General features: G+C 39.5%; 2 protein-coding genes across 7 annotated transcripts in view; one reads left to right on the forward strand and one right to left on the reverse strand.

The window, feature by feature from the left end:
- atg10 (ATG10 autophagy related 10 homolog (S. cerevisiae)) overlaps positions 1-26,028 on the reverse strand; it is a 70,523-nt gene extending 44,495 nt beyond the window's left edge. The window contains exons 1-3 of one of the 6 annotated variants that reach the window (XM_034312469.2): positions 25,779-26,028; positions 3,444-3,572; positions 3,209-3,319 (exon numbers count right to left, since the gene is read on the reverse strand). In XM_034312469.2, coding sequence (XP_034168360.2) covers positions 3,209-3,319; positions 3,444-3,572 — 240 coding nt within the window. In that variant the 5' untranslated portion in view covers positions 25,779-26,028. The other 5 variants (XM_026944008.3, XM_053241206.1, XM_034312468.2 and 2 more) reach the window with 5 other exon arrangements.
- Positions 16,887-21,859, forward strand: LOC128320857 (uncharacterized). The gene is made up of 2 exons (XM_053241200.1): positions 16,887-20,089; positions 20,392-21,859. The coding sequence occupies exon 1, from the start codon at positions 18,165-18,167 to the stop codon at positions 19,620-19,622; it is 1,458 nt and encodes a 485-aa protein (XP_053097175.1). The 5' UTR covers positions 16,887-18,164; the 3' UTR covers positions 19,623-20,089; positions 20,392-21,859.
- Positions 26,029-27,385: the final 1,357 nt, after the last annotated feature.

The raw sequence follows: 27,385 nt of genomic DNA on the forward strand, positions 1-27,385 counted from the left end.
GATGGCCAGACACTCCTCGATGGTGCTGTACTTGGTCTCCCTCACCGTGTTTCCCACTGAAGTACAGCACAGGGAGCTCCTCTCCCTCCAACACCTGGGACAAAATGGCCCCCAGCCCTCTGTCTGCATCAGTTTGCAGAACAAAACTGAGAGAAAAGTCAGGTGAATGCAACAGCAGGCCCCCATATAAAACCACTTTTACCTGGAAGAAAGCATGCTCACATGGCTCTGTCCACTGGACCGGATCTGGCACTCCCTTTTTAGTGAGGTCAGTCACCTGGCTGGTGATATCCAAAAAATTAGCTACAAACCTTCTATAAAAGATAGCCAGTCCAAGGAACTGCCTCACCCCCTTTTTGGTCTTGGGTCTTGGGCAGGCCAAAACTGCTGCTGTCTTATTAATTTGGGGACAAATAGATACCATACTTCCACCCACCCAATTGCACACTTCTTTGGGTTTGCTGTGAGTCCCACCTGTCTCAAGGATCTCAGGACAGATTGAGGAGATTGAGATGGTATATTTGAAGTACATTGCCTCTATCCGTTCACCTGACTATGTATCCTCAAAGGGTCTTTGATATTTTGCGAGTAATTTGGAGGTCTACATAGGTAGTAAAACAAGTACGCTATCTTCCGGCACAAACTCCTGCAGCTGAGTACCCCTGTTATACAGCCACGATTGACATTCTTGCACCTGTAGCAAATTCTCCTGTGTTAATTGTGGAGTTTTGCTCTCAGGTCAAGAACATACTGAATTTTATTTTTGCTGTTAGAAGGGCCCTCCTCCCGATTTTCTCTAATGACGTTTAAGACACCATGAGGCTTGAGCCTGTACAACAATTCAAATGGGGAAAACCCTGTGGAGGCTTGCGGGACCTCTCGCACTGCAAATAACAGGGGCTCGAGCCACTTATCCCAATTCCCTGCATTGTTAATGAACTTAGGAATCATATAAGCGTTTGATTAAACCATTCGACCAGCCCATCCGTCTACAGATGTTGAATGCTGGTGCAAATGTGATGTGTCCATGACATGAACGTCACGCCTTGGTCAGTCAGGGTCTCTTTCAGGATTCCAACTCAGGAGATAACACGGAAGAGTGCCTCCACAACACTGAGATGTGGCGCAGAGGCACTGCTTCCCGATATCATGTTGTATATCTTCGTGGGCACCTTTGTAATGGCCCAATGAGGTCCATGCCAATTCTTTCGAAGGGGTCCTCTATTAACGGAAGGGGGCGCAATGGCACTTTTGGGGTGGCCGGCAGATTCACCAGCTGACATTCACGACACCACCTGTAAACATCGCTGCGAATGCCCGGCCAATAAAAATGAGTCATTAGATGGTTCATTGTTTTACCTCGCCATGGGATTATGATGAGCCTCATGGAACAGAAGCCGCATGGCTTTTCGGGACCAATAACTGGGTCATCTCTTCTTTAGTTTGAGTGTCCTGCATCACTCAATATAACCTATCCTTAATAATTGAGAAGAAGGGAAGGAGAGCGCAACGTTGAGCTGAACTCGTTGACCATCAATTACTTTCACTTTCAATTTAATGAATTCACACCAGCAATCGACATCCGAATGGCAAAAAAAGTAAAAAAATCAAGGTGTTGGAAAGGTCAAGTCAAAGTCCAGACCTCAAACCTGTTGAGATGCTGTGCCGGGCTCTCAAGCTGCAGTGAGCTGTGTACTCACAGGAATACTGCATGTCATCATCAGCTTCATCTTTATGAAACATGCTGCCCTGCTTTTCTAACATCGCATCAGAGAGGACGCATTGGTCTGTGGGAGATTTCTGGCTGAGAGTTGCCAAGACACTTTGCATTAAATAAAAAAACTACTAAAAATAGAAGTTTTCCTATGTGATGTACTTGGTTTGCTCCACAAAGTGGGCATTCAGTCAATACTATTGTAGGTTATTATTTTAACCTGTGTGATGTTAACATTGGTGTATTGTTTCTTTAATCTCTTACAATTTGCTTCCCAGACACTCTGAAATTAACAGACAAGGGTACTTTGTTATAACTGAACATGCATCGTTTTGTCACAGCTTATTTCCACTAAGGTAATGTTTTGTAAGAATCATGTCCAAGATAACACAGCACAAGTGTTAAAAATGTTTGTATGATGCCCAACTTCAATATTATATCAAACAGTTTGCCTGGGCAAGCGTAATGCATTTTGGAGTTACTTGTAATTGTTAGTTTTTTTTCCATACAGAACAGTGAAAAGAAAGAAAAACATTCAAGTTTTTGTAAATACTTTGTCTAATTTTAATGCATTTAGGAAGGAAGATAGGTAGCTTTATTAATAATAATTAAATAATAATAATAATTCATGCAATAAACAGTAGTAATGTAACTTATTAGGACAGTATTAGAGGAGAATAACTAAAAATGTAAACCAGACATATCACCAATGTATGAAGAAATAAAAAAGCTGAATCACATAATTTATAATGAAATAACATAGTAAATATGTCTGCTCAACATAACTGAAAGAGACAACAATGGCATCTTGGCAACTTACTGAAGATGAGCAAACACTCTAAAAAAGACCAAAGACTTCACACAGACATCTAAAAGATGTACACTATATTGCCAAAAGTATGTGGATACCTGACCAATAAAATCCATATGTGCTTGTTGAACATCCCATTATATATTTAGTAGCCCTTTGCTGTTATGATAACCTCCACTCTTCTGGGAAGACTTTCGACTACATTTTGGAGCATGGCTATGGGGAATTGTGCCCATTCAGCCACAACGGCATTAGTGAGGTCAGGCAGTGATGTTGGACGAGAAGGCCTGGTGTGCAGTCGGTGTTCCAATTCATCCCCAAAGTGTTCAGTAGGATAGAGGAGAGGGCTCTATGCAGCCCACTCGAGTTCTTCCACACCAGCCTTGGCAAACCATATCTTTATGGATCTCATTTTGTGCACAGAGGCACTGTCATGCTGTAACAGGTTTGGGCTAGGCCAATTAGTTCCAGTAAACAGGAATTCTTAATTGACAATTGTGTGCTATAAACCCTGTGGCAACAGGTTGGGGAAGGCCCACATATGGGTGTGATGACCAGGTGTCCACATACTTTTGGCCATAGTTGTGCTTATGTGGGTATCATTCTGCTTCAAAATTAGTTGGATGCCATTGCCCCAAACAAGCATTAACAAATTAACACAGAAATGCACTGCAGATTTTTACCTCAACTGCTCCTGTCAGAGCACTCATCCCATCATCAGCTTTATGGTTAGGCAAAGAACAGAATCTTCCAGGCATTATAGCAGTCTTTTTTATGTAGCCTTCTTCACCACCCTAAATCAGAGAAATAGTTGGGTTACACTGTTCATGCAAACTGGACATCTTATATTTTGCAGGTTATTTAATCTTTCAGGTCTGCTTTAAAAATTCCTATCTGAAAAGGGATATTTTACCACACCTTGACCTCTGCCCAACTCCATCCGTCTCTGATGACACCCGAGTGCTGTAGGAAAAGTTTGCAGCAGAGATGGAAAGCCTTCTCATCTAAGTAGTAGCTAGAAATGTTTGACTCTTCTCCACTTGACATCTGAAACGGAGACAAATGGCCAGAAAATAAATACATCCCACATCACACTGTTGTACCGATATTGGATGAACCATACAAATGACCCTTCAAAAGAGTGAGACAGCTCAGATATGTTAATATGTTAATTACAGATTCATTTGCTGCCATGGCCATTAAAAGGCACTAATGCAATTATAATGGATTTTAGCTATGTTCCAGTCAGAAGGATAATTATAATGCAATTTTTAAAAAATAGGTGTATTCTTTAAAAATGTACAGGTGTATTCTTTAAAATTTGAAAATACAAAATTTTCACATTTTGTATGTGAAAGCCTGACATACAAAATACATTAGACACCATGCCCTGGGGCATAGCCCTTTTTGAACACGTTACTTTTTGTCCAAGGTATATTATCAGTAAATCCATTCCAATATGAGACCACATACGCATGGGAGGTATTTTGTGCCAAAATTAATTTAATATTTGATATTGTGAGTGACCATGTTGACATCACATGCTGAACTCCTTCCCAAATTTCCAAGTAGCAATTTCAAGTTGAGGTGGTTTTCTTTGGTTTTTCCTAGTCAGAGGTCAGAAACTTTTGGCATGTACATGTGATTATGCCCCATCATTGAACATACACTGATCAGCCACAACATTAAAACCACTGACAGGTGAAGTGAATAAAATTGATTATCTTGCACAATGGTACCTGTCAAGGGGTGGGATATATTGGGCTAGACGGTTAGACGGCTAGACGACTGGGTCAGGACATCTCCAAAATGGTAGGTCTTGTGGGGTGTTCCTGGTATGTAGTGGTTAGTACCTCCCAAAAGTGGTCCAAAGAATGTCAACCGGTGAACCAGTGACAGGGTTATGGGCACCCAAGGCTTATTGATGTGCGTGGGGAGCGAAGGCTAGCCTGTCTGCTCTAATCGCACAGAAGAGCTACTGAAGCACAAATTGCTGAAAAGTAAATGCTAGCTATGATAGAAAGGTGTCAGAACACCTTTCAGACTGGTCAGATTGCCCATGCTGACCCCTGTCCACCACTGAAAGGGCCTACAATGGGCACATGAGCATCAGAACTAGACCACTGAGCAATGGAAGAAGGTGGCCTGGTCTGATGAATCACATTTTCTTTTACATCACGTGGATGGCCGGGTGTGCGCGTCACTTGTCTGGGGATGAGATGGCACCAGGATGCACTATGGGAAAAAGGCAATCTGGCGGAGGCAGTGGGATGTTCTGCTGAGAAACCTTGGGTCCTGGGATTCATGTGGATGTTACTTTGACACATACCACCTTCCTAAACATTGCAGACGAAGTACACCCCTTCTTGGCAACAGTATTCTCTAATGGCAGTGGCCTCTTTCAGCAGGATAATGTGCCCTGCCACACTGCAAAAATTGTTCAGGAATGGTTTGAGAAACATGACAAAGAGTTCAAGGTGTTGTCTTGGCCTCCAAATTCCCCAGATCTTAATCCGTGGTGGAAAACAATCCATGGAAGCCCCACCTTGCAACTTATAGGACATAAGTGATCTGCTGCTAATGTCTTGGTGCAAGATATCACTTTTTCTTATTTATGAACATGCAAAAATAAGAAAAATGTCAAAGGGGGTGCTAATGAGCCCCCAGCCCACTTCCAAATCCAGGCTTTTGCCAGAACATAATGACCACCATTTCTGATATTTGTTCCAAGTTTTGTGAGATTTCGGACATGCCAGGCACCTCAAAAATGGCCAAAGTTTTATAACACAAACCTTCTCACTAGAAAGTGGCATAACTGTCTCAGAGGCTTTTATTTACACCCACCAGCCACTTTGTTTAAGAACACATATACATTGATAAAATCAATGCATAAAATCATATAGTTGAAGAGTTTTAGAATCAAACATAGATTAGGGAAGAAATGTGATCTCAGTCACTTTGATCATGGTTTGGTTGTCAGTGCCATACGGGCTGGTTTGAGTATTTCAGAAACTGAGAGATCACGTTTCCCCCATTCTGATGTTTGATGTGAACCTTAATGGACGCTCTTGACCCTTATCTGCAGGATTTTATGCACTGCTCTGACCCTAGTAAATGTAGTGAGCCTGTATGGACAGTAGGAGAATAACTTAATAATATGCTTATGTCTGGCCTGTTTAATCCAGATGCATCAATAATTTATGAACATCTTATAAACATCTTAAAAAGAGCTGATTTATGTAATTCATATTTCATTGTGAATACAGATATCTGTTAGATATTGCTGAAAGATAGTGTGGTCATGCCATTCACACTTTGGAAATGCTTGATCAACCTACCGACTCTGTAATATTTTTGCACATGTAGATTAGGTTTTACATAAACCAGTTTGCAAGTGGCAGTAAAAAAAAAATAAAAACCCCGCTCATTATTTCAGCTTAATTTCACACATGCTAGAGAAAAAGGGTGGTTTAACGTCCCAAAAAGAATATAGCTGGCCCTCAGAAGGTTTTCAGAGTGAGCCTATGTTTTGCTTATTGCACAGAAAAGTCCAAACTATGCTGGTAAATTATAATTTTTATTGTTAATTGTTTATTAAATCACATTATATTGTATCAAACTCTACATGAATCCTGAAGAAGAGTTTAACAGGTACTACTGACTATACAAATTTAATATTGTGGTGGCCAAATTCCTCCAAAATTGCCATTCATTACTATATGTTCAGTTATATATATTTAAATTTCCATCAAATTAATTTAAAAAACCTTTTCTCCAAAATGTAATGTATTCTTAAAGAACAGCTTCTCCAGTACTCATGACATGCAGGAATTTTAGAATAATGGCATAGCCAAATCCTCCATAAATGGCAGTTCACTTCTGTATGTGCCACTATTCACGATTTCAGAAAAATCATTAAAGCAAACTGTTTTCTGAAAATTTAAAGAGCATCTTCTCCAATACTCATAACTTTCATGTTTTTCTACTGTAGCAATTTTGAATAATGGAATGACGAATTCCTCCAGAAAACCAAGTTTAAAAAAAAAAAAGCTTTAAAAAAAAAAGTCAGATTGTTTTCTGCAAACCTTACAAGATAGTTGATAATTTTCCCTTGTACACATGATTTTACTTTCGTGTTTATTTACTATCAGAACTTTACAATTGGAATGATGGCAACTTCCAGCTTAATATACAGCTGAGTAACACTGACCAGCCAATCATCTCTACTAGATCATGTTCCTACAAGCCTGGGACTTTATACACAAAGAAATCATTTGTGTAGCCATTAGAGGATTCAGCTAAGACAAAAAGTTCATAGCCCTATTTTGTAGGCTTGTCCTCCATGTACTGTCATGCTTTTGCTGCCACCATTCCCTCATCTACTGCAAGCTCGCTTCTCGGATAGCTCGCTTGTTTACTTTCGGTATACAGACATTAACTAGGCATCAAAAGAAAGCTTGTCCACTCTTTTGTGCAGTTTTCTCTGTTTGTTTCTATCTTTCTGGAGTTATTCCGAGAAAATGACATCATGAGATCTGGACACAGGGCTGCGTTCATAGAGTTTATAGAGTTAAATTTCTGATAATTGGCATAATCTACAAAATCTACTTTTGTGAACTAGTCCTAGGATTTTTGGCCCATCTTCACAATTATGGTGGCAAACTACTCAGCAGAGTATGAAACTCAATTATCAAAAACATGTTGACATTTGTAAACAATATGGCCACCATTACTCAATTCTAAGGAGGTGGAGCTGGATTACTCAAATAGCTGTAATTCATGACTGGTGACACGGATTTGAACCAAAAGTGAAAGACATCTTCAGTACAAGGAACTGAGGACGTCTGCAAAGTTTGGGTCATTATCCATCTGTACTGTGAAGCACCATCCTATCAGTTTTGCAGCATTAACTGAGTCTGAGCAGAAAGCATTGCTCTATACACTTCAGAATTCATCCTGCTACATCTATTTGCAGTCACATCATCAATAAACACCAGTGACCCAGTTCAACAGGTAGACATACTGCCTCCACCATGTTTTACAGATGATGTGGTTTGCTTTGGATTTTGAGCCCTTCCTTTCCTTCTCCATAATCTTCTTTTCCCATTATTCTAATACAAGTTAATTTTGGTTTAATGTGACCAATGAATTTTGTACCAGAATACCAGAACTGGGCAGACTGACTTTTTTAAGATGTTTTCTAGCAAAGTCTAATCTGGAATTTCTGTTCTTGAGTGTTACCAGTGGTTTGCAGCTTGAGGTAAATCCTCTGTATTTACATTCATGAAGGCGTCTCTTGACTGTAGATTGTGACAATGATACGCCTACCTCCTCAAGAGTGTTCTTGACATGGTTAGATGTTGTGCAGGGGTTTTTCTTCACTACGGAAAGACTTCTGCGATCATCCACTTTAGTTGTCTTCTATGGTCTTCCAGGCCTTTTGGTGTTGCTGCGGTCACCAGTAAGAATGTACCAAATTGTTGATTTGGCCACTCCTAAAGTTTGTGCTATCTCTCTGATAGGTCTGTTTTGTCTTCACTGATTCAACACTTGGAATCAATTCCAGACCTTTTATCTCCTTAATCTGTCTTAGAATAATGAGGAAACAAGCCACACCTGGCCATGAAATGGATTATAAAGCAATTGTCCAATTACTTTTGAGCCTGTGAAAATAGAGGAACTATGTAAAAATGCCTGTAATTCCTAAAATGGTTAATGCAATATTCTTGTTAAACCACTTGAATTAAAGCTCAAAGTTTACACTTCAATCACATCTTGAATTATAGGTTCAGGGAGGGACACAGTACTATCTGATAGAATCTTATTCAAACTGCCGCTACTAGTGTTTGCACAAACAAAAACAAGCATATCTCTTGGAACCTAAGGTGTACTATAAAATTTTTGGACTATTTAGCACCGCCCACTCAAATTTATGATAATTTAGACAAGATTCTGAGGTCCTATGCAAAGTTTGTGATGTAATCATACATGAGGCAGAGCTCAGGTGGCTGGTTCTCATGAACCTTAGGCTGAAATTTAGAAAGTTCGTCATCACTGGCCAATCAGATTTCAGTAGCCATTTGGCAGGCATTTGACAGGGTTACCATTGCACTACTGTTGCCATAATTAAATGGTACGTTCACGTAGAGATCCACTAGTAACTGATGCAATCTCACTTAAACTGGGCACTGGGGGCAGCTATAAATGTTTGCACACAAAACCAAGTATAACTCTTGGAAAATACTGTGTACCGCAAAATTTCTTTCTGATTCGGTTCCTGATGCCCCGTCCACTACAATTAAAGTAATCTGCATATGTGAAACATACTTTTGTGAAAACTAGTACTAGAATATTTGTTCTGTTCTGACAAAGTTAGTGTCAGAATGCTCAAAATGTTGACAATTAACAAAAATTTTACAAAGTTTAAATAAAAACCTTTTAAATGATTAGTATATTCCATCCGGGGTGCCAACCCATCGCAGGGCACAATCGCACACACACACACACACACACACACACACACTACAGACAATTTAGAGATGCGAATCAGCCTACAATGCATGTCTTTCGACTGGGGGAGCAAACCAGAGTACCCAGAGGAAGCCCCCGAAGCACGGGGAGAACATGCAAACTCCATGCACACAGGGCAGAGGCGGAAATCAAACCCCAAACCCTGCAACTCTGGAGGTGTTACATACACATACATACATACATACATACATACACACACATTATATATTATATTATATATATATATATATATATATATATATATATATATATATATATATATATACACATACATACAGGGGCAGATTTAGTCAAGGCAAACACAGACATGGGGCCCTCCACATCTCTTGTTCCACCCTTTTGTCACTCCTTATTTATCTAAGACCTACTTGTAATTTCTTCTCAGCACTCCTCACACAGTGATGATGTCCTCACTAGCATTGCTATTACTAGCACACGTAGTCTCGCAAGAATTGACTTCGGCTTCTTTCTGCTCTTCAGCTTTTGCGTCGTCAGTATGCGTCACAAAAAAAGCTTGTTACCTTTGGGAACTTTGCTATAATCCTTTTGCTTTCCTCCCGCTTCGATAGTTTCGCTTAATTTTCACAGAACTTCGCTCCATCTACTTTGAACACTGTCTGTCTGTCATTTCCGCAGCTGTGCAGTAATGTGAGATAATAGAATAGTCCAGTGGAATAGGGGTGCACCCTCCTGAGCAACACTAAAAATGAAGCATTCTGATGCCATTTTAGCGATAGAGTTTTAAAAATATATAATTTGAGTAAAGCAAAAAAAAACCTAACTATAAGTTAATATAGGTTTTGGCAATTGCCGACCTTTGCCTTATGGTTAAGTCCGCCCCTATATATACGTACGTGTGTGTGTGTAATTACATACATATACTCACACACATTCATACATATATGTTGTACATGTTGCTGTTGTCCACTGTACTGCAATTTTAGTCCAAAATTTTGGGTCAGTGTTTTAAGTTCACTGCAGTATAACAGTATCAGTAACCACTCAGGCCTGTAACTGTAAAAGTGCGTTAAAGTAGATTTTTATGAGCTTTACGTGCTCTGGGAGCAAGCAAAAGACACGCTAAACGTTTCAGTGCTGCATTTTAATGGAACTGTAGGCGAAGCCGAGCTTTCCGTGTAGTCAACGCAATCGCCTGACACACACAGCTTTCTGTTTGTTCAGTGTTCATAATACTAATAATAAAGATGAATAAACAAAAAGAGAAAATGAAAAACGTGGAGAGCCTTTCTTGGGGCTTCGTCACGACTCAGCTTTTTTTTTTTTTTTTAAAACACGTTTTCCACCACACATCACCATTGCGTTTACAGTTAGGATGACAGGCATGTTAATTTTAATTTATCAGCAGATTATTGACTTTTCTGCACGATTTTTTTGGCTACCGTGAAATGTAATGTACACGTGTATAGCGATTACAAACAGTTGATAAGTTGACCGAGCTTTTCCAAAATTCAAATGGCGTGACCGCAGTGAAAAAAATCCTTCGGAGACCTCCTGGCGACGTAGTGAAGATGCACATGCGGTCTTAAAAAAAATTTCTTGCAATTCTTGTATTTTCTCTTATGGAGTAATGTGGCGTCGACGAGACTTTTATTTTGAAATGTACTCACGGAGCAGAACCTCTTGTGGACTAAAGCAGATACTTTATACATGTTATAATAGTTTTAGTTATTTTTCATAATCCAAGATTTATGTGTTACTGTTTGGCTAAAACCAATCGCTGAGTCTTTTTTCCTCATGTTCACTTCCCGGTGCCCGTCGGAAAATTACCAGTGTCTGACTGACTTACCGCTAACTTCTTCAAACAAAACTCTTAAAAAATAACTGTTAAAGATTCAAATCCGTTTAAAAAAAACAAAAAAACAGTGATACCTTGCATCGGAGAGTTAATTCGGCCACTGTACTTTCACAAGTTTGTTTACATCACGGCATCCCATGCACGTATGTGCGCATAAACGGAAGTGCGCGTAGCCCTTGACTTGCGCCTCTACTCCCCAGCAACGCATATAAAGGCCTTATTGTAGGGATGAGTGATACCACTATTTTTCTTTCGAGCTACTACCAAGTATTCCATAAGCACAAATTCGCGACCTCTCCGTTTTCATCCGGTAGATGTCTTATTTAGGGCGTTTGTTGATTTTCAGTACGTCTCTAATACCCTAAATATTGCTCTTGCTTGTAATATAACTATACTAACAAATAAATAAGAATCTATTTCTATACAAACGATTAGACAGGCTCATAAAAGGTTATAAACACACATATATATATATATATGTGTGTTTATAACCTTTTATGAGCCTGTCTAATATATATATCTATATATATATATATATATATATATATATATATGAAAATTTAATAGTATGCAATGACTATTAAAAAAATTTAATAGTATGCAATGTATGTGTAATGTACGCAATGGCTATGGAAATTATTTACTAAGTATATAATAATTTATTTATTTTCATAACAAACAAAAAGTGTATAAAATTATATTGTTAAATGGTTTAGAATACCCTATCTGATCAGATTTATGCTATCCTTTATGTGTCTCTCTTCTTCCGACTCAGTAGAATCTAGATGAACTTGCTTCCTTATCATACCAGCTGTGTGTTGAACCTGCTGTATATCAGGAAGGAAGACAGATATACAATAGAATGACTGTATGGCATCAACATAAAGTGCACAATTTTAAAGTAGTTTTTTAGGATCAGTATACGCATTCCCTTTAACTGATGAACTTGGATAACCAGAAAACAGAGCCACAGTCCTATCCATTAATAACAGCACAGTTTATGAGAAGGAGACATTTTAAAGTAATTGGACTTAATTATGAGCCACTATGCCATAATCTTATAACAGGCCTGTCCATTTTTAATATGAAAAAGAAAAAAAAAAAAAAGGTTCCTAGTATGAGCACTGGGTTACGTTATCACGTAAGCACCAAAGACAAAAAAAAAAAGTGAATGCAAAAGATTTCAGCACACTGGCAAAATTAGTATTCTTCACAGAATTCAGAGGGATTTAAAAGGGGTTGTCACTAAATTGCGACTTTCACCTCGTTCAAGTTCAGGCATTGTGTGTGTTGCAAGCTCCGCCAGCTAAGCCACTCTCTCTTGTTAACCTATATATTAGGCAGTTGGATTTAATGTTGGCGGCACATAGGTTCCTCTTGTGCCGCCAAAACAGCTCTGACCCGAGGCATGGACTCCACAAGGCTTCTGAACGTGTGCTGTGGTATCTGGCACCAAGACGTTAGCAGCAGATCCTTTAAGGCCTGTAATTTGCAAGATGGGGTCTCAATGGAGTGGACTTGTTTGTTCAGCACATCCCACAGATGCTCGATTGGATTGAGATCTGGGGAATTTGGAGGCCAAGTCAACACCTTGCACTCTTTTTGTCATGTTTCTCAAACTATTCCTGAAAAATTTGGCAATGTGGCAGGGTGCACTGTCCTGCTGAAAGAGGCCACTGCCATTAGGGAATACTATCACCATGAATAGGGTGTATTTGGTCTGCAACAATGTTTATGTAGGTGGTACGTGTCAAAGTAACATCCACATGAATGCCAGGACCCAAGGTTTCCCAGCAGAACATGCCCAGAGCATCACACTGCCGCCACAGTCTTGCCTTCTTCCCATAATGCATCCTGGTGCCATCTCTCCCCAGGTAAGTGATGCACACGGCCATCCACATGACGTAAAAGAAAACATGATTCATCAGACCAGGCCACCTTCTTCCAATGCTCCATGGTCCAGTTCTGATGCTCACCTGCCCATTGTAGTCACTTTTGGTGGTGGGCAGGAGGTCAGCATGGGCAATCTGACCGGTCTGAGGCTACGTAGCCCCATATGCAGTAAGCTGCAATGCACTGTGTGTTCTGCCACCTTTCTATCATAGTCAGCATTAACCTTTTCAGCAATCCGTGGTGCAGTAGCTCTTCTGTGGGATCAGAACAGACAGGCTAGCCTTCGCTCCCCACATGCATCAGTGAGCCTTGGGCACCCATGACGTTGGTTAGCTGGTTCCTTTCTTGGACCGATTTTGGTAGATACTAACCGGTGCATCCCGGGAACACCTCAAACAACCTGTCGTTTTGGAGATGATCAGACCCAGTTGTCTAGCCCTCACAATTTGGCCTTTATCAAAGACGTTTAGATCCTTATGCTTGCCCATTTTTCCTGCTTCCAACACATCAACTTCGAGAACTGACTCACTTGCTGCCTAATATATCCCACTCCTTGACAGGTGCCATTGTAATGAGATAATCAGTGTTATCTACGTCACCTCTCAGTGGTTTTAATGTTATGGCTGATCGTTGTGTGTGTGTGTCTGTGTGTCTGTCTGTCTATCTATCTATCTATCTATCTCAATACCATGATGAGGTGAGACCCTTGAGTAAGGCACCGAACCCCCAAACTGCTCCCCGGGCACCACAGCAAAAAAGGCTGCCCACTGCTCTGGGTGTGTGTTCACGGTGTGTGTGTGTTCACTACTGTGTGTATGCACTTGTATGGGTTAAATGCGGAGCACAAATTCCTAGTATGGGTCACAATACTTGGCCACAAGTCAGTTCACTTCACACACACTCACGGGTTCCAGACTTCAGGCAGCCTGTTAGTTTGTCCAATTCCTTTTGAGCCTGTGAAAATGGAGGGACTATGTAAAAATGGCTGTAATTCCTAAACGGTTAATGCAATACAGCACAATAATCTATTGTGTTGGTCCCCCTTGTGCCCCCAAAACGTACCTGTCGAGGCATGGACTCCACAAGACCTCTGAACGTGTGCTGTGGTATCTGGCACCAAGAAGTTATTTGTGAGACGGGTCCTCCGTGGATCAGGCTTGTTCGTCCAGCACATCCCACAGATGCTCAATCGGATTGAGATCCGGGGAATTTGGAGGCCAAGTCAACACCTTGAACTCTTTGTTATGTTCCTCAAACCATTCCTCAACAATTTTTATAGTGTGGCAGGGCACATTATCCTGCTAAAGGAGGCCACTGCCATTAGGGAACACCGTTGGCAAGAAGGGGTGGTCTTGGTCTGCACCAATGTTTAGGTAAGTGGTACGTGTCAAAGTAACATTCATATGAATGCCAGGACCCAAGGTTTCCCAGCAGAACTTTGCCCAAGTCATCACACTGCCTCCGCTGACTTGCCTTCTTCCCATAGTGCGTCCCACACACCACCTTCTTCCAATGCTCCATGGTCCTGTTCTGATGCTCACGTGCCCATTGCAGCTTCTTTCGGGAGTGGACAGGGGGCAGCATGGGCACTCTGACCGGTCTGCAGCTATGCAGCCCCATACGCAGGAAGCGAAGGCATCACACTGCCTCCGCGATTTGCCTTCTTCCCATAGGTTATGCTGGTACTATCTCTTCCCCAGGTTAGCAATGCCCACGCACCCTGCCATCCACATGATGTAAAAGAAAATGTGATTCATCAGACCAGGCCGGCTTCTTCCATTGCTCCATGGTCCAGATCTGATGCTCATGTGCCCATTGCAGGTGCTTTCCGCAGTGGACAGGAGTCAGGATGGGCACTCTGTCTGGTCTGCAGCTACGCAGCAAGCTGCAATGCACTGTGTGTTCTGACACCTTTCTATCAATTTATGTCACAGTAGCTCTTCTGTGGGATCGGATCGGTTGGGCTAGCCTTTGCTCCCCACGCCCATCAATGAACCTTGGGCGCCCATGACCCTACCAAAAGAGGTCCAAGGAAGGAGAACCAGTGAACCGGTGATTGGAGATGCTCTGACCCAGTCGTCTAGCCATAACAATTTGGCCATTTTCATAGCTGCTCATATCCTTAAGCTTGCCCATTTTTCCTGCTTCCAAGACATCAACTTCAAGAACTAACTGCAAGTGAAATATACTGTTCACTTGCTGCCTAATATATCCTACCCCTTGACTTCACCTGTATATATATACACCGATCAGCCATAACATTATGACCACTGACAGGTGAAGTGAATAATATTGATTATCTCATTACAATAGCACCTGTCAAGGGGTGAGATATATTAGGCAGCAAGTGACCAGTCGGTTTTCAAAGTTGATGTGTTGAAAACAGGAAAAATTGGAAAGGGTAAGGATTAAAGAGACTTTGACAATGGCCAAATTGTGATGGCTAGATGACTGGGACAGAGCATCTTTAAAACGGCAGGCCTTGTGGGGTGTTCCCGGTATGCAGTGGTTAGTACCGACCAAAAGTGGTCAAAGGAAGGACAACCGGTGAACTAGCGACAGGGTCATGGGTGCCCAAGGCTCACTGATGCGCGTGGGGAGTGAAGGCTAGTCCGTCTGGTCTGATCCCACAGAAAAGATATTGTAGCACAAATTGCTGAAAAGTTAAAGTTAGCTATGATAGAAAGGTGTCAGAACACAGTGCATTGCAGCTTGCTGCGTATGGGGCTGTGCAGCCACAGACCTGTCAGAGTGCCCATGCTGACCTCTGTCCCCTGCCAAAAGTGCCTACAATGGACAGGTGAGCATCAGAATTGGACCACGGAGCAATGGAAGAAGGTTGCCTGGTCCGATAAATCACATTTTCTTTAATATCATGTAGAAGGCCGGGTGAGTGTGCATCGTTTACCTGGGGAAGAGATGGGACCAGCGTGCACTATGGGAAGAACACAAGCTGGCGGAAGCAGTATGATGCTCTGGTCAATGTTCTGCTGGGAAACTTTGCATTCATGTGGATGCTATTTTGAAACATACCACCTACCTAAACATTGTTGTAGACCAGGTACACGCCTTCATGGCAACGGTATTCCCTAATGGAAGTGACCTCTTTTGGCAGGAACATGACAAAAAGTTCAAGGTGTTGACTTGGCCTCCAAATTCCCCAATCCAATCGAGCATCTGTGGGGTGTGCTGGCCATCAAGTCCGATCCATGGAGGCCCCACCTCGCAACTTACAGGACTTAAAGGATCTGCTGTTAACGTCTTTGTGCCAGATACCACAGCACACCTTCAGGGATCTAGTGGAGTCCATGCCTTGAGGGGACAGGGCTGTTTTGGCAGCAAAAGGGGGACCAACACAATAATAGGCAGGTGGTCATGTTATGGCTGATTGGTGTATACACACAAACACACACACACACACAGAACAAGATCTGACTGAGGTCCAAGATAACTGTCAGTCACCTTTGCAACATGCTTTGAGTCTCCACAACAAGAGTTACACCAGACTTGACAGCAATTCTTCACCCCCAGGAACATCACTGCTCCCATTTAATTTATTACTTTTGAATGAAATCTTTTACACAACTCAGTCAAGCATTCAGCATAAAGTGCTTAAAACTCACCTACTGAGGTGAACAAAAATGCAGCATTAGTGGTGATAAATTGTATCATTACAGTCAGTCTGTGGCCCATGAATTTTTTTTCCCTCCATCTGGCCACCAAAGTCAGGGAACCCCTGTCTTAAAGAATAAGGAAATTTATTCTTTTAGTTTGGGCCAAGGAATTGTTCAGGTGCTGTAGGGTGCTGCAGTGGGTAGCATTGATGCCTCACAGCTCCAGGGTCCTCAGTTTGAAAATGACCTTGGACTATCTGTACATAGCATTGCATGTTCTTCCTATGTCCATGTGGGTTTCTTCTGGGTTCTACAAATCCCTCCCACTAAAAACATGCCAGTAAATGGCTACCTTAAATTTCCCATGATTGTAGGAAACTCAACCTAAAATATTCCCAAGTTTTCAGCAAAGGACCAGTGTGGCAATGGTTTTTATGGCAGGTGTGCTCCTGTTGGTTTGGAATGAAAACCTTCAGCCACACTAATCCTTTATGAATAAGACTGGATTCCCCTGACCAAGCTCATCTACACAGTACTGATGTTCATGTAACTGCAAAACCCATAATAAATCCCTCCCAAATTAGTTTATCCATCAGTCCAGTAAACAGCTCAAGAAGACCTGTATAATTGTAAACAATACTTATTAGTATAAACAATCCATTCACTGCGTCTAACATATCTTGCACTGTTTTTGCAATCTGCAGCTTCAGAAAGTCCATATAAATCAGATTACAGCATGGTCAGCACTACAACTATTATTGAGAGACAGAGAACAATATTATTTGCTACAGAGAACAATGTGAATTTAATGACTACTTATATGTACAGTTAGAATCAGATCTTTAGCTATTTAAGGGTGGTTAGAAAACACAAGTAAAATGATAATTTTAAGATTACTAATGGTCTAAAACCACTATTTTGATTATTTAAAGACCCAGAAAACATCAGAGATTGCTTTCTAATTCTAACTGTTTTCTCAAAACCAATTTTGTGATTATATAATATTCATGTGCAAGGTATGAATAATTTGTCACTGTGCACATTTCCAATTCTCCCATTTTCCCATGTAAACTAGGCAGGAGAAAGTTGAGCAAAAGGAAACTAATGAGCAGTAACCGCTTCATTCTGGCAAGGGGTTGCAGTGAATCCTGAGCCTATCCTGGGAACACTTGGCATGAGGTGGGAATATATCCTGAACGGGACACCAGTCCATCACAGGTCAGCATGCACACACCACACACCTCACACCTATGGAATTTGGCAGATGTCCTTATCCAGACCGACTTATGTTTATCTAATTTATAAAACGATAGTGTTCAAGTAACTGTACTCTTTTATCAAAGAGTTTTATCAAACTCTTTTATCAAAACAAAACTATATTGCATCATAGCAGTTTCTCCACAGTCAGTCCATTACCTTGTCTCTATGATGACTGTGTCTGCACATTTCAGTCAGTAAATGCTTTGAAAATTCACTTAACACGGTTACATTCTGAGACAGTTGTGCATGGTGAAAGTCAGGTGGGATGTGTGTCATTAATCTGTCGAGTGTGTGGATTCAAGCAATCATTTAATGAAAAAACTCTTCTCAGCCATTTGAGGACACATTTAAAACAACACGAGATGGTGGATTGTCCATTTAAAAACTGTCACTACCGTACTAATGTGTATTCCTCTTTTAATGCCCACAAAAGTAGGAATCATCCAGATTGTGAAGTCTCAGATTTTAAGAATGAGATTGTTTTGATAGACGCTGACCACTCAATGCAGAGTCAGGCTGAATGTGATGAGGCTGGTCCCTTTCAGAAGTCTCCTGAGATTGATGCTCCTGAGTATAATCCACCAGAGTCTGTTTGATTCTCTCAATAAATTAGTGGAAGCTATGATGCAAGGTAATGTCTTTGTCAGTGCTACTATGGAAGGTGCAGAGCTGTCCACTGCTAAGAGGAGGAAAACATTTGTGAGGAGTAACTACCCTCTGGTAATGCCAATGCAATATACTGTAGATTCCAGTGGACACACAGCAGTGTATGTTCCAATACTACATATGCTCCAAACAATGTTTAAAAATACAGATCTTCTTGACAAGATTCAAGAAGTTAAACCATCTCCACCCGGGATGTACATATCTCATGAAGATGGAACATATTTTAAAGAAAGTCAGTTACTGTCAGCAGCTGGAGAGCTGAAATTGTCAGTGATTTTGTATGTTGATGACATTGAACTAGCTAATCCTTTAGGAAAAGCTAGAAAAATCCACAAACTTTGTGCAGTATATTGGTTGCTTGCCAATATACCCAGTCAGTATAGGTCCAGCCTACATGTCATACAGCTAGCTCTGCTATGCAAAGTATCTGACCTTCAAAAGTGTGGTTATGAAAATGTTCTGTCACCTTCGTTGAAAGACTTGCACACTCTTGAGCAAGATGGCATTTTCATTGAAACTCTTGGACTGTGTGTCAGGAGAACTGTTTTGTGTGTTGCAGCTGATAATATGGCTGCCCACGGTCTTGCAGACTTTGTGCAGTCTTTTCGAGGACAGTATGTCTTCAGATTCTGTTGCTGTACTGCAAACCAGATACAATCCACTGAAGTTTCTGAAGGAGAGTTTAGCATGAGAACAAGAGCCTGTCATGATCTTCATGTGCAGAAAGCTGTGCAAGGAGAAAATGCAAGTCATCTTGGTGTTAAAGGTGAATGTGTTCTCAGGAACGTGCTGCAGCATTTCCATCCCATCACAGGTTTCCCACCTGATATACTTCATGACCTGTTTGTAGGTATTGTGCCAGTTGAGTTGGCATTGTGCAGAAGTGAGATGATTCGACTTAAGTATTTCACTCTTCAGTTTCTGAACACAAAAATACGCACCTTCCCATATCAGCACTTCGACAGGCTTGATAAACCACAACAAATCCCAAAGAACTTTGCAGCCAAACTAAGTATTGGTGGGAATGGGCATGAAAATTCAACTTTACTGAGGTTATTACCACTCATGTTAGGAAGTAAAGTTCCTGAAAGAGATGAAGCTTGGGCCATACTGATGGATCTGAAAGAAATTGTGCAGCTGGTACTGTCTCCATCTTTCACGGAGGAATCCATCCAGTACATGCAGACTAAAATAAGTGACCACAGACAGGGCAATGTTTTCCTTCAAACCTTATGGTCCATAGGTGAACCAGAGGCCCAAAACACTTTGTTAGTTCTGGGTAGTGCTCAATATAATGATGTTTGGGTCGGAGCTTAAAGTCAGGAAACACTGCTGAATTTTGGAAGTGCTGACAAGACATTGACATTGACAATGTCTTGAAAACTCTCGCTACCAGACATCAGCACATGATGGCGTATCATCTCAGTGCTCCATTATTTTTCAGACCCCACACACAAGCATCAAGTGTCACTTCTGTCCAAGTTGCCACTTTGCCAGAAGTGGTTAAAGACTTCATAAAGACAAAGACAGATAGCCAAAACATATATACTACCTCAAAGGTCACCATAAATGGAACAGACTATGCAAATGGAATGTTTGTTTCTGCAGGCCAGGCAGGAGGACTTCCAAAGTTCAGCAGGATTGAAAATATACTACTTGTGAACAACTCTGCCTCCTTTCTTTGCAGGAACTACGAGTGCTGGTACAGTGAGCACTTAAGGTCCTTTGAGCTGACATCATCAAGCAGCTTCTCTGTGCATCAGCTGTCAGAGCTAAATGACACAGTAAGTCTCACAGCTTACAATATTGATGGGCAGAGACTTACAGAATTAAAATGTTTCTTTAGGTGAGGACCTGAACAGTCTCTTGGATAATTGTGGGGAAAAAATGAACACAAATCACAAACACGAAACTTCCCACCTCAATACGCCTTGAAAGACTAATTATCTGATTTTGTTTATTGCAAACAGTATGCATTTGAGACTGAAGATTTGCTGTAAATTAATGTAATTTATTCAGAACAAATCGTGGTTGTTACAAATGTTACTCATTTATCTACTGTCTCTCTTTTCTTTTCTTATAATAGAAAATGGCAGCTCAAAACTTCCTACTTCATGTCCATACCTCCACAGACATTTTCAGGAAGATGACTTTGTCTTCACGGCCACCATCTGTGGATGAGCTAAAAACAATGATCAAAGAAAAGTTTAAGCTAGACTTTGACTTTAGTTTTATCATACCAAGATCCAGATTTCGATGGGCAGCTATGTTCCCTTGTAGATACTGAGGAGCTTCTACAGAAGGTCTGAGAAGTTATAAGGTCTGAGAGTGATGCCAGTTCAGTAGCATCAGATGACACCATCATATTGCCCCATACCATTACTCCAGACAGGACTGAGAGATGGCCTGATGTTTTTCCAGTGCCCACTTTTTTCTTATGAGGTAGAACTCATCCTTGGTGAGGGAAATGTTGGTTATGAGAGAACAGGGAAAACTCTCAAGTTATCTAGGGGACAAAAACATAATATCCTCGAAACCCTTGCAGCCAAAATGCACAGTTTTAAAGCATACCCCAATGATAAGGAGATTTCAATGGTAGCAGAAGCACTTGTCACTCAGCAACAGAGCCAGGATCTCGGACAGGGTAGTATGGTTGGAAAAACAGTCTGAAGTTTAAGATGGGGAACTACCGCACCAAGTTAAGTCGGGCTGGATTTCATGAGGTGGCGGTAAATTCTGGTAAGAGGAGTAGAAACAACCCAGACAAACAAGCTCCCCACACTAACATTAAAAGACCAAAGAGGGCAGAAGTGAATTTCCTTCCAAATTTCCCAAGAGGTGAAAATGCTGTGAGCCTTGAACAATTGAGACTGCAAATTGTAGGCGAAGTTCAGATAAGTGAGAAAAATCTTCCCATGATCACAAAGTTAATGCAGACCACCTTTGCCCTGCAGCGGAAAGAGGTCATCAATGATGACCTGCCTGTTGGTGACATTCTTGAATGCTGGCCTGCCCTTAAACTGGAGTGACAGGTGAAAATATTGTCCTTAGTACACCTGTTTGAGTAGATAAATGTAATTCTTTTGTGTCAATGGTAGCTTGGTCAGGTATACTCAAATGTACATACAGGTTTAAAACTTGGCATATGAGTTGTGGTAGTGTAAAGATGTGCATTTATAAGTCTTAGGCCACCATTAGATTTGTTTTATTTTAGCAATTTATTTCTCAGTTTTTACATTAGAACAACTAGAAACACATAAAATGGTTATCTGCTATCCGCTTTCCTTCCACAAAGACCATTCCTGATCAAGGTTCCTGAGACTGTGGAAGCATCTACTTGGCAGATGCTGAGCCAGGTCCTTGCTTGACTTCTGTCAGTCTCTCAAAGAAAAAAGTCAGAGAAACATCTCATCAGATTTTGACAGTCTTCCACTCCTATTTGACCTCTCCATATTCGGTCACACTAAATATTTGTCACTTTAGCTACAGAAGCTGTTGGCTAAATTTACACTAAGAATCATAATACCATAGCCAAAACAACAAATCTCATGGTGGCCCAAGACTTTTGCACAGTACTTTATAGTATATTATAAATATACTATATATATATATATTTATATATATATATATATATATATATATATATATATATATATATATATATATATATATAAATTCATGATTTTCATGATTTTTTCATCTGCAATGTATGTAAAATATGTATTTAATGTTTCGTGCAGATCTGTGCTTAATTTCACAGAATCACAAACATGAATCTGAAGAACCTCTTCTATGCTGTGTTGGACCAACATGCCCCCCGTCTTCAGAACTTATTCAGGAAGAAGGCTGCTCGCACAGGGAAAGTAGCTGACGTTCTGGATCAGCTGTTCAGGATTTATGACCTCCAGGTAAGTCAGTTAAACTTGATTTGAACGCCATTACTATAAGGCTCAAGCATTCAGGGTTTTTTAATTTGTCACTCATCTCTATGTCACTGTTGTATTTTTTGCAGACAGCCTTTTGGAGATAGCATAGGCAATCTGGAGTAAGTAAGGTAGCTTTCCTCTTATCTTCAGGTCACGCAGTCTGAAGAACCAGGCATAGATGACATACCAGTTGGACTCCTCTCAGTCAACACCAATTCAACAGATGCCACATTCTTCTCCCCAGAGAGGATTGCAGTTGTGATTGAGGGTAATGTAGTTATTGATTGCACCACCTTGGCTGATGCATTTATCATGCTTTTTGCACTCATTTATGTCCTGCATCTGAGTTACCCAAAAGACCTGGCCAACACATTTGACTTTATCCAGAAAGTCTTGATGGGCCTAGATGATGGGAAGTTGAGGCCCAGGGTGTTGAGTCTTAAAAATGACCTTTTTGCAGTGGAGTAATCTGACAGTAAGTTACTTGAAGATGGTGCACATGCACTACAGTCACTTTTGTAATACTTTAAAGCAATGGAAGTTGCACTTTTTGTATTTTTGTTTTGTTTTATATTTTAAACGTGTTATGTTATATTGCTCACATTTGAGTATGAATGTGTTCATGTTCAACTTGAAGAATTATTGTTGTGAAGGAGTACAACAACAATTGGCCATTACTTTGATCTCTGTAAGTTAATTAGGTCCATGTGGGTTATCAGTTAGCAGAATTGTTTATGGTAATATACCTGTTTGATTATTTACATACATATGTTTACCTTTAGCATCACATTTGAAAGTGCTTTGAATTTGTAAGGTATTCACTTTGCTTAAGTAACGAAGGACAGTCTTCACCATCATTATTTCACCATCAAACGGTCTGTTAAGTGATTTTCCACTAAAACGACATGCATGAATCATGCATTGATAAAATTACATATCCCACACCATTTGTACACAAATCGAAGTGAGGCTCAAAAACCTTTACTTAAGCATTTGTACTATGTTTAAAACACTGTCATTTGAATTTCTGATGTTACTGTTTTGATGTAACTTTTGATGGATCTGATAGAAGTGATTGGATTTGGGTGATAGAACGTACTGTATACTGCATCATAAAACAAAATCGCGATAAATAACAATATCAGAATCACAGTATACTGTGCTCAAGTATTTTATTCATGTTGTCAACTTCTAGAAGTGAGATTTTAAAAATTTTAAGGCAGTTTTTCTTACTGTTTCACTGTTTGTGAAGAATGTTATTTCCAATAGTCAAACATTTTTGAGTGAGTTTGTGTTTGAGCAATGGTTTATTTAAATTTAAATTTTGCATTTTAATTGCCTATGTTAATCTGTCATTTAATCTTTTGTTAAAATGTGTGGATCAACAGATTGAGTTAAAGCTACTTAAAACAATTTATGTAATCAGTTTCAAAAAAATTTTAAGTACTATTATACAATTTTGAGCTGCAATTAAGCAAAATTTTAAGTTACAGCAGAGTGTATACAGCTTCATCTAACTTGAAAACTACAAGTAAACTTGACATAAAAAATTTTTTACTGAGCAACTAATTACTTTTTGTTACATGTAATTAATATGTACACGTTAACAATACTTGATTTTGATTTTGAACTGTCTCTATAACTTGCAAAGTCAAGTTAGTGTCAATTAAAAATAATTTGTAAAAGTTACTTAATAAAAAGTGTTTCTTTGACTTACAAAACTAAGTTATTCTCACTTAAAGTTTTTTATGTAATCAGTTTCAACTAATGTTTTGAGTTATATTAACTTATCGGGTTTTACAGTGCACCCCAGCATTGCGCTGACCTGTTAATTAACACAGTTGTTCATTATATTATATCCGGAAATTATATATTTCTGTAAAGCTGCTTTGTGACACTGTCCATTGTTAAAAGTGCTATACAAATAACATTGAATATCACTGAAATTCATTTTACGCAAACCTGTTTTTACACAATAACCTCAACCATACAATAGTATGATACACCGGTAGTGCTAATTGTATATTTTCATAGATTTATCATTTACAGAACTATATACAGTATGTACTTTCATGCTTGACATTTCTATCACCACATCATATGCAGAAATGTGTGATTTCTATAACAAAAAATTTGTGACAATAAATACATAAAGCAAATTAAAGATAATTTTATTATGTTAGACCCACACCTCTCTGTAGATTTGCACTGGATTATGAGTAAATAATTTCACAGGGAGTTTAAATATCATAGTAGCTAATATCGGCAGCTAATGCTGCATTTAGGTTCCCTGTATTTATGGGTTTAGCAGGCTGGAGGTCCTGTGAGATACCAATCAACTGTGCTCATTAAAATATCAGGCCATGTTCCGATAGTTCTTAGCTTCATCTGATCAGTGAGTTCAGCTGGATTTCTGAGCAGTATCTCATCATACCTCCGTCTTTTCCCCTTATGCAAACTATTTAATTTAAAATTGAAGTTTGGCATCAAACTTTTATACAAATTTTTTTATACAAATTTTTAACATTTTATACTTTGTTCCCTGGGACAAAGCAGGACCAAATTTACAATACACTGCCTTATTTAAATACTGAGTATCTGGAAAACAAATGATATTAAATAATATACCTATGTTAACATCAAACAGCTTAAAATATTAATAATCTACAATGGGTTTGACTCAATGGCTAATTTGTAGCATCAAACAATGCATGAACCTACAGAGCAAACCATCTGACAACAACGTTAGTAAATATTGGTTTTGCCACATGCATATTGTTTCACTTAGTCTCTCCACATCTTAGCTCTTAATGTGCTCAATGTAACAAAGTAACCCAATACAGAGGTATGTAATAAGTAAAGATGTTGTAGCTTGATTGGCTTTAAGGCCTGAGAAACAGTTATTTGAATCTAATCCCACCCCTATTGAAATCTGTAGGATGAACTGTGTTTCCTTACATACCCATTGTATTATAGGAGTGCATTATGACTCAAACACACATGCGCAGGACACACATGCAGATTGGGATTGTGAAAAGAATTTGATGCAAAGTTTTGCATTGCTGTACATTTAATGATCATACTTTCATAAGATGGGAAATAATGTAAAACTCGTTAAATTCCCCATATTTTTTTAAAAAAAAGACCTGAACAGACTCACCGGACTCACGCAAAATAGGCACTATTTGCCCCTTTTTTTTCCTAAAATCATCCGATTCAACTTTCAGAGTGGGTTACTGGTGTTAATCCAGTCAGGTAAAAGTGTCCCTAAACTCACTTTATGCATGCACATAATTCTGGATAGCTTTACCTACAAAAACAGATTTTAGACAGAATGTCTAGATTAGGATCCATATAAACTAGATTGATTGATTGATTGATTGATTGATTTATGCTAGGTTAGCAAAATGAACTACTCAACAATATGATATTAGTTAGCTAACGCTAATTTGCTAAGATACAGACTAGCTACAAGGCAAAATCTTACATAAAACGGATTTCAAGACACCGAACATATAAAACTTAAGTCATATTAACAGTAACTTGCCTCCGGCGTTGCTAAGCCTTGATGCTCAGCCTGAGGTAAATTTCGTTGGTGAAGGGCAGCTCTCGCGCAGGTTTTTGGAAATAAATAAAAATAAAAAATCAGTTGAGCATATGACACAGGCGAAGCTCCGAGACCTTCACTCGATCTAAACCAAGACGCTTAAAATAGAACGCGATCTACTCCAGACATCCAGATATCTTCCAGACATCTTCGTGCTTACTGCGTAAATACCAAGGCTGATAATACTGAAAGTCATCAATTTGTCATATTTTCTCAATATTGTTTACTGGATTGAAACAACTTAATGCGTCTTCTGCTTTCTGCCATTGCAGCCACGCGGTTAAGCCATCCGTTCTTCCTGAAACAACGGTTAATCTAGCAGCTCGTGCAATTCAGCGGCGCGGTTTTTAGACACGTAGCGGTAATAACACCGAAAGCGGAAAGAGAGCGTTAATATACTGCGGCCCGATATGATGTAGTGGATCTGTTACTATAATTGCGCCAAGGGGCTATTTTGATTCATTATAAAATGGACATTTCAAATTGGTAGTGATAATCAAACCCACTGAAATTAGTTCACAGTGACCTACTCTATGCTCACAGTAATAATGAAATAATTTTACTGTAGAATTTTAAAGTATTTGCTTCTCAAAGTCAGTGAATCTGTCAATATAATTGTGCCAGGAGGCACTTTTCAATCCAGTATAAAATGGACATTTCAAATTGGTATACGATCAAAGTTCAAAATGAGCTCCTCTATGCTCAGAATAAAGATTAATTAATTCTACTATAGAATTTTTAAGTATTTTTCAAGTATTTTAAAGAATTTTTCGAGTAATTGCTCTTCACACTCACAAGATCTTTCAATATAATTGAACCAGGAAGCTATTTCAAAGTATTAGAAATGGACCAAACCCACTCAGATCGGTTCACAGTGACCTACTCTATGCTCACAATAGAGATCAATTAAGTTTACTGTAGAATCTTTAAGTAACTGCTCATCAAAATCACAAGATCCGTCAATATAATTCAACCAAGAGGCTAATTTGATTCATTATAAAAGGGACATTTTGGTAGACAATCAAACCCACTCAGATCAGTTCTAATTGAGGTACTCTATGCTCGCAATAAAGACGAATTGATTCTACTGTAGAGTTATACCTCCTCAAAATCATTGGATCTGTCAGTATAATTGAACCAGGAGGCTATTTTGATAATATATAATTTATTTTGTTTCTTTTTTAAATTTGCTTAATTATTTAGTTCATTAATGGTGTTTGTAGTAAAAGAGCAAACTTTTCTACTTGTTCTTATATTATCCTTTTGGTTAGTATTAATGTTGTAAACTTTTTATAATATGCATTCACGTATTTCTGTGTGTGCTTGTGTGTGGGTGTGTGTCGTTACGTTCCCGAAGGCCTAGGGGTATGAGAAAACGTACTAATATATATAAGAAAGGAAAAAAAGGAAAAATCTCGTCTCAAAATCACAACTCAAGACAACAGGTTATTCATTTGGGCGTTTTGATAACGCCGATTTAATCTAGTCTTTGTTCAAATTAATTTGTTTCAATAAAAGAAAACAAATGAAAATAACTAATTAAATAA

This window comes from Pangasianodon hypophthalmus, chromosome 17, assembly GCF_027358585.1.
Source record: "Pangasianodon hypophthalmus isolate fPanHyp1 chromosome 17, fPanHyp1.pri, whole genome shotgun sequence".
NCBI classification, from domain to species: Eukaryota; Metazoa; Chordata; class Actinopteri; order Siluriformes; family Pangasiidae; genus Pangasianodon; species Pangasianodon hypophthalmus.

Coding starts and splice junctions, on each gene's coding strand:
- LOC128320857 (XM_053241200.1), top strand. CDS start 18,165: ATGAGGCTGGTCCCTTTCAGAAGTCTCCTGAGATTGATGCTCCTGAGT.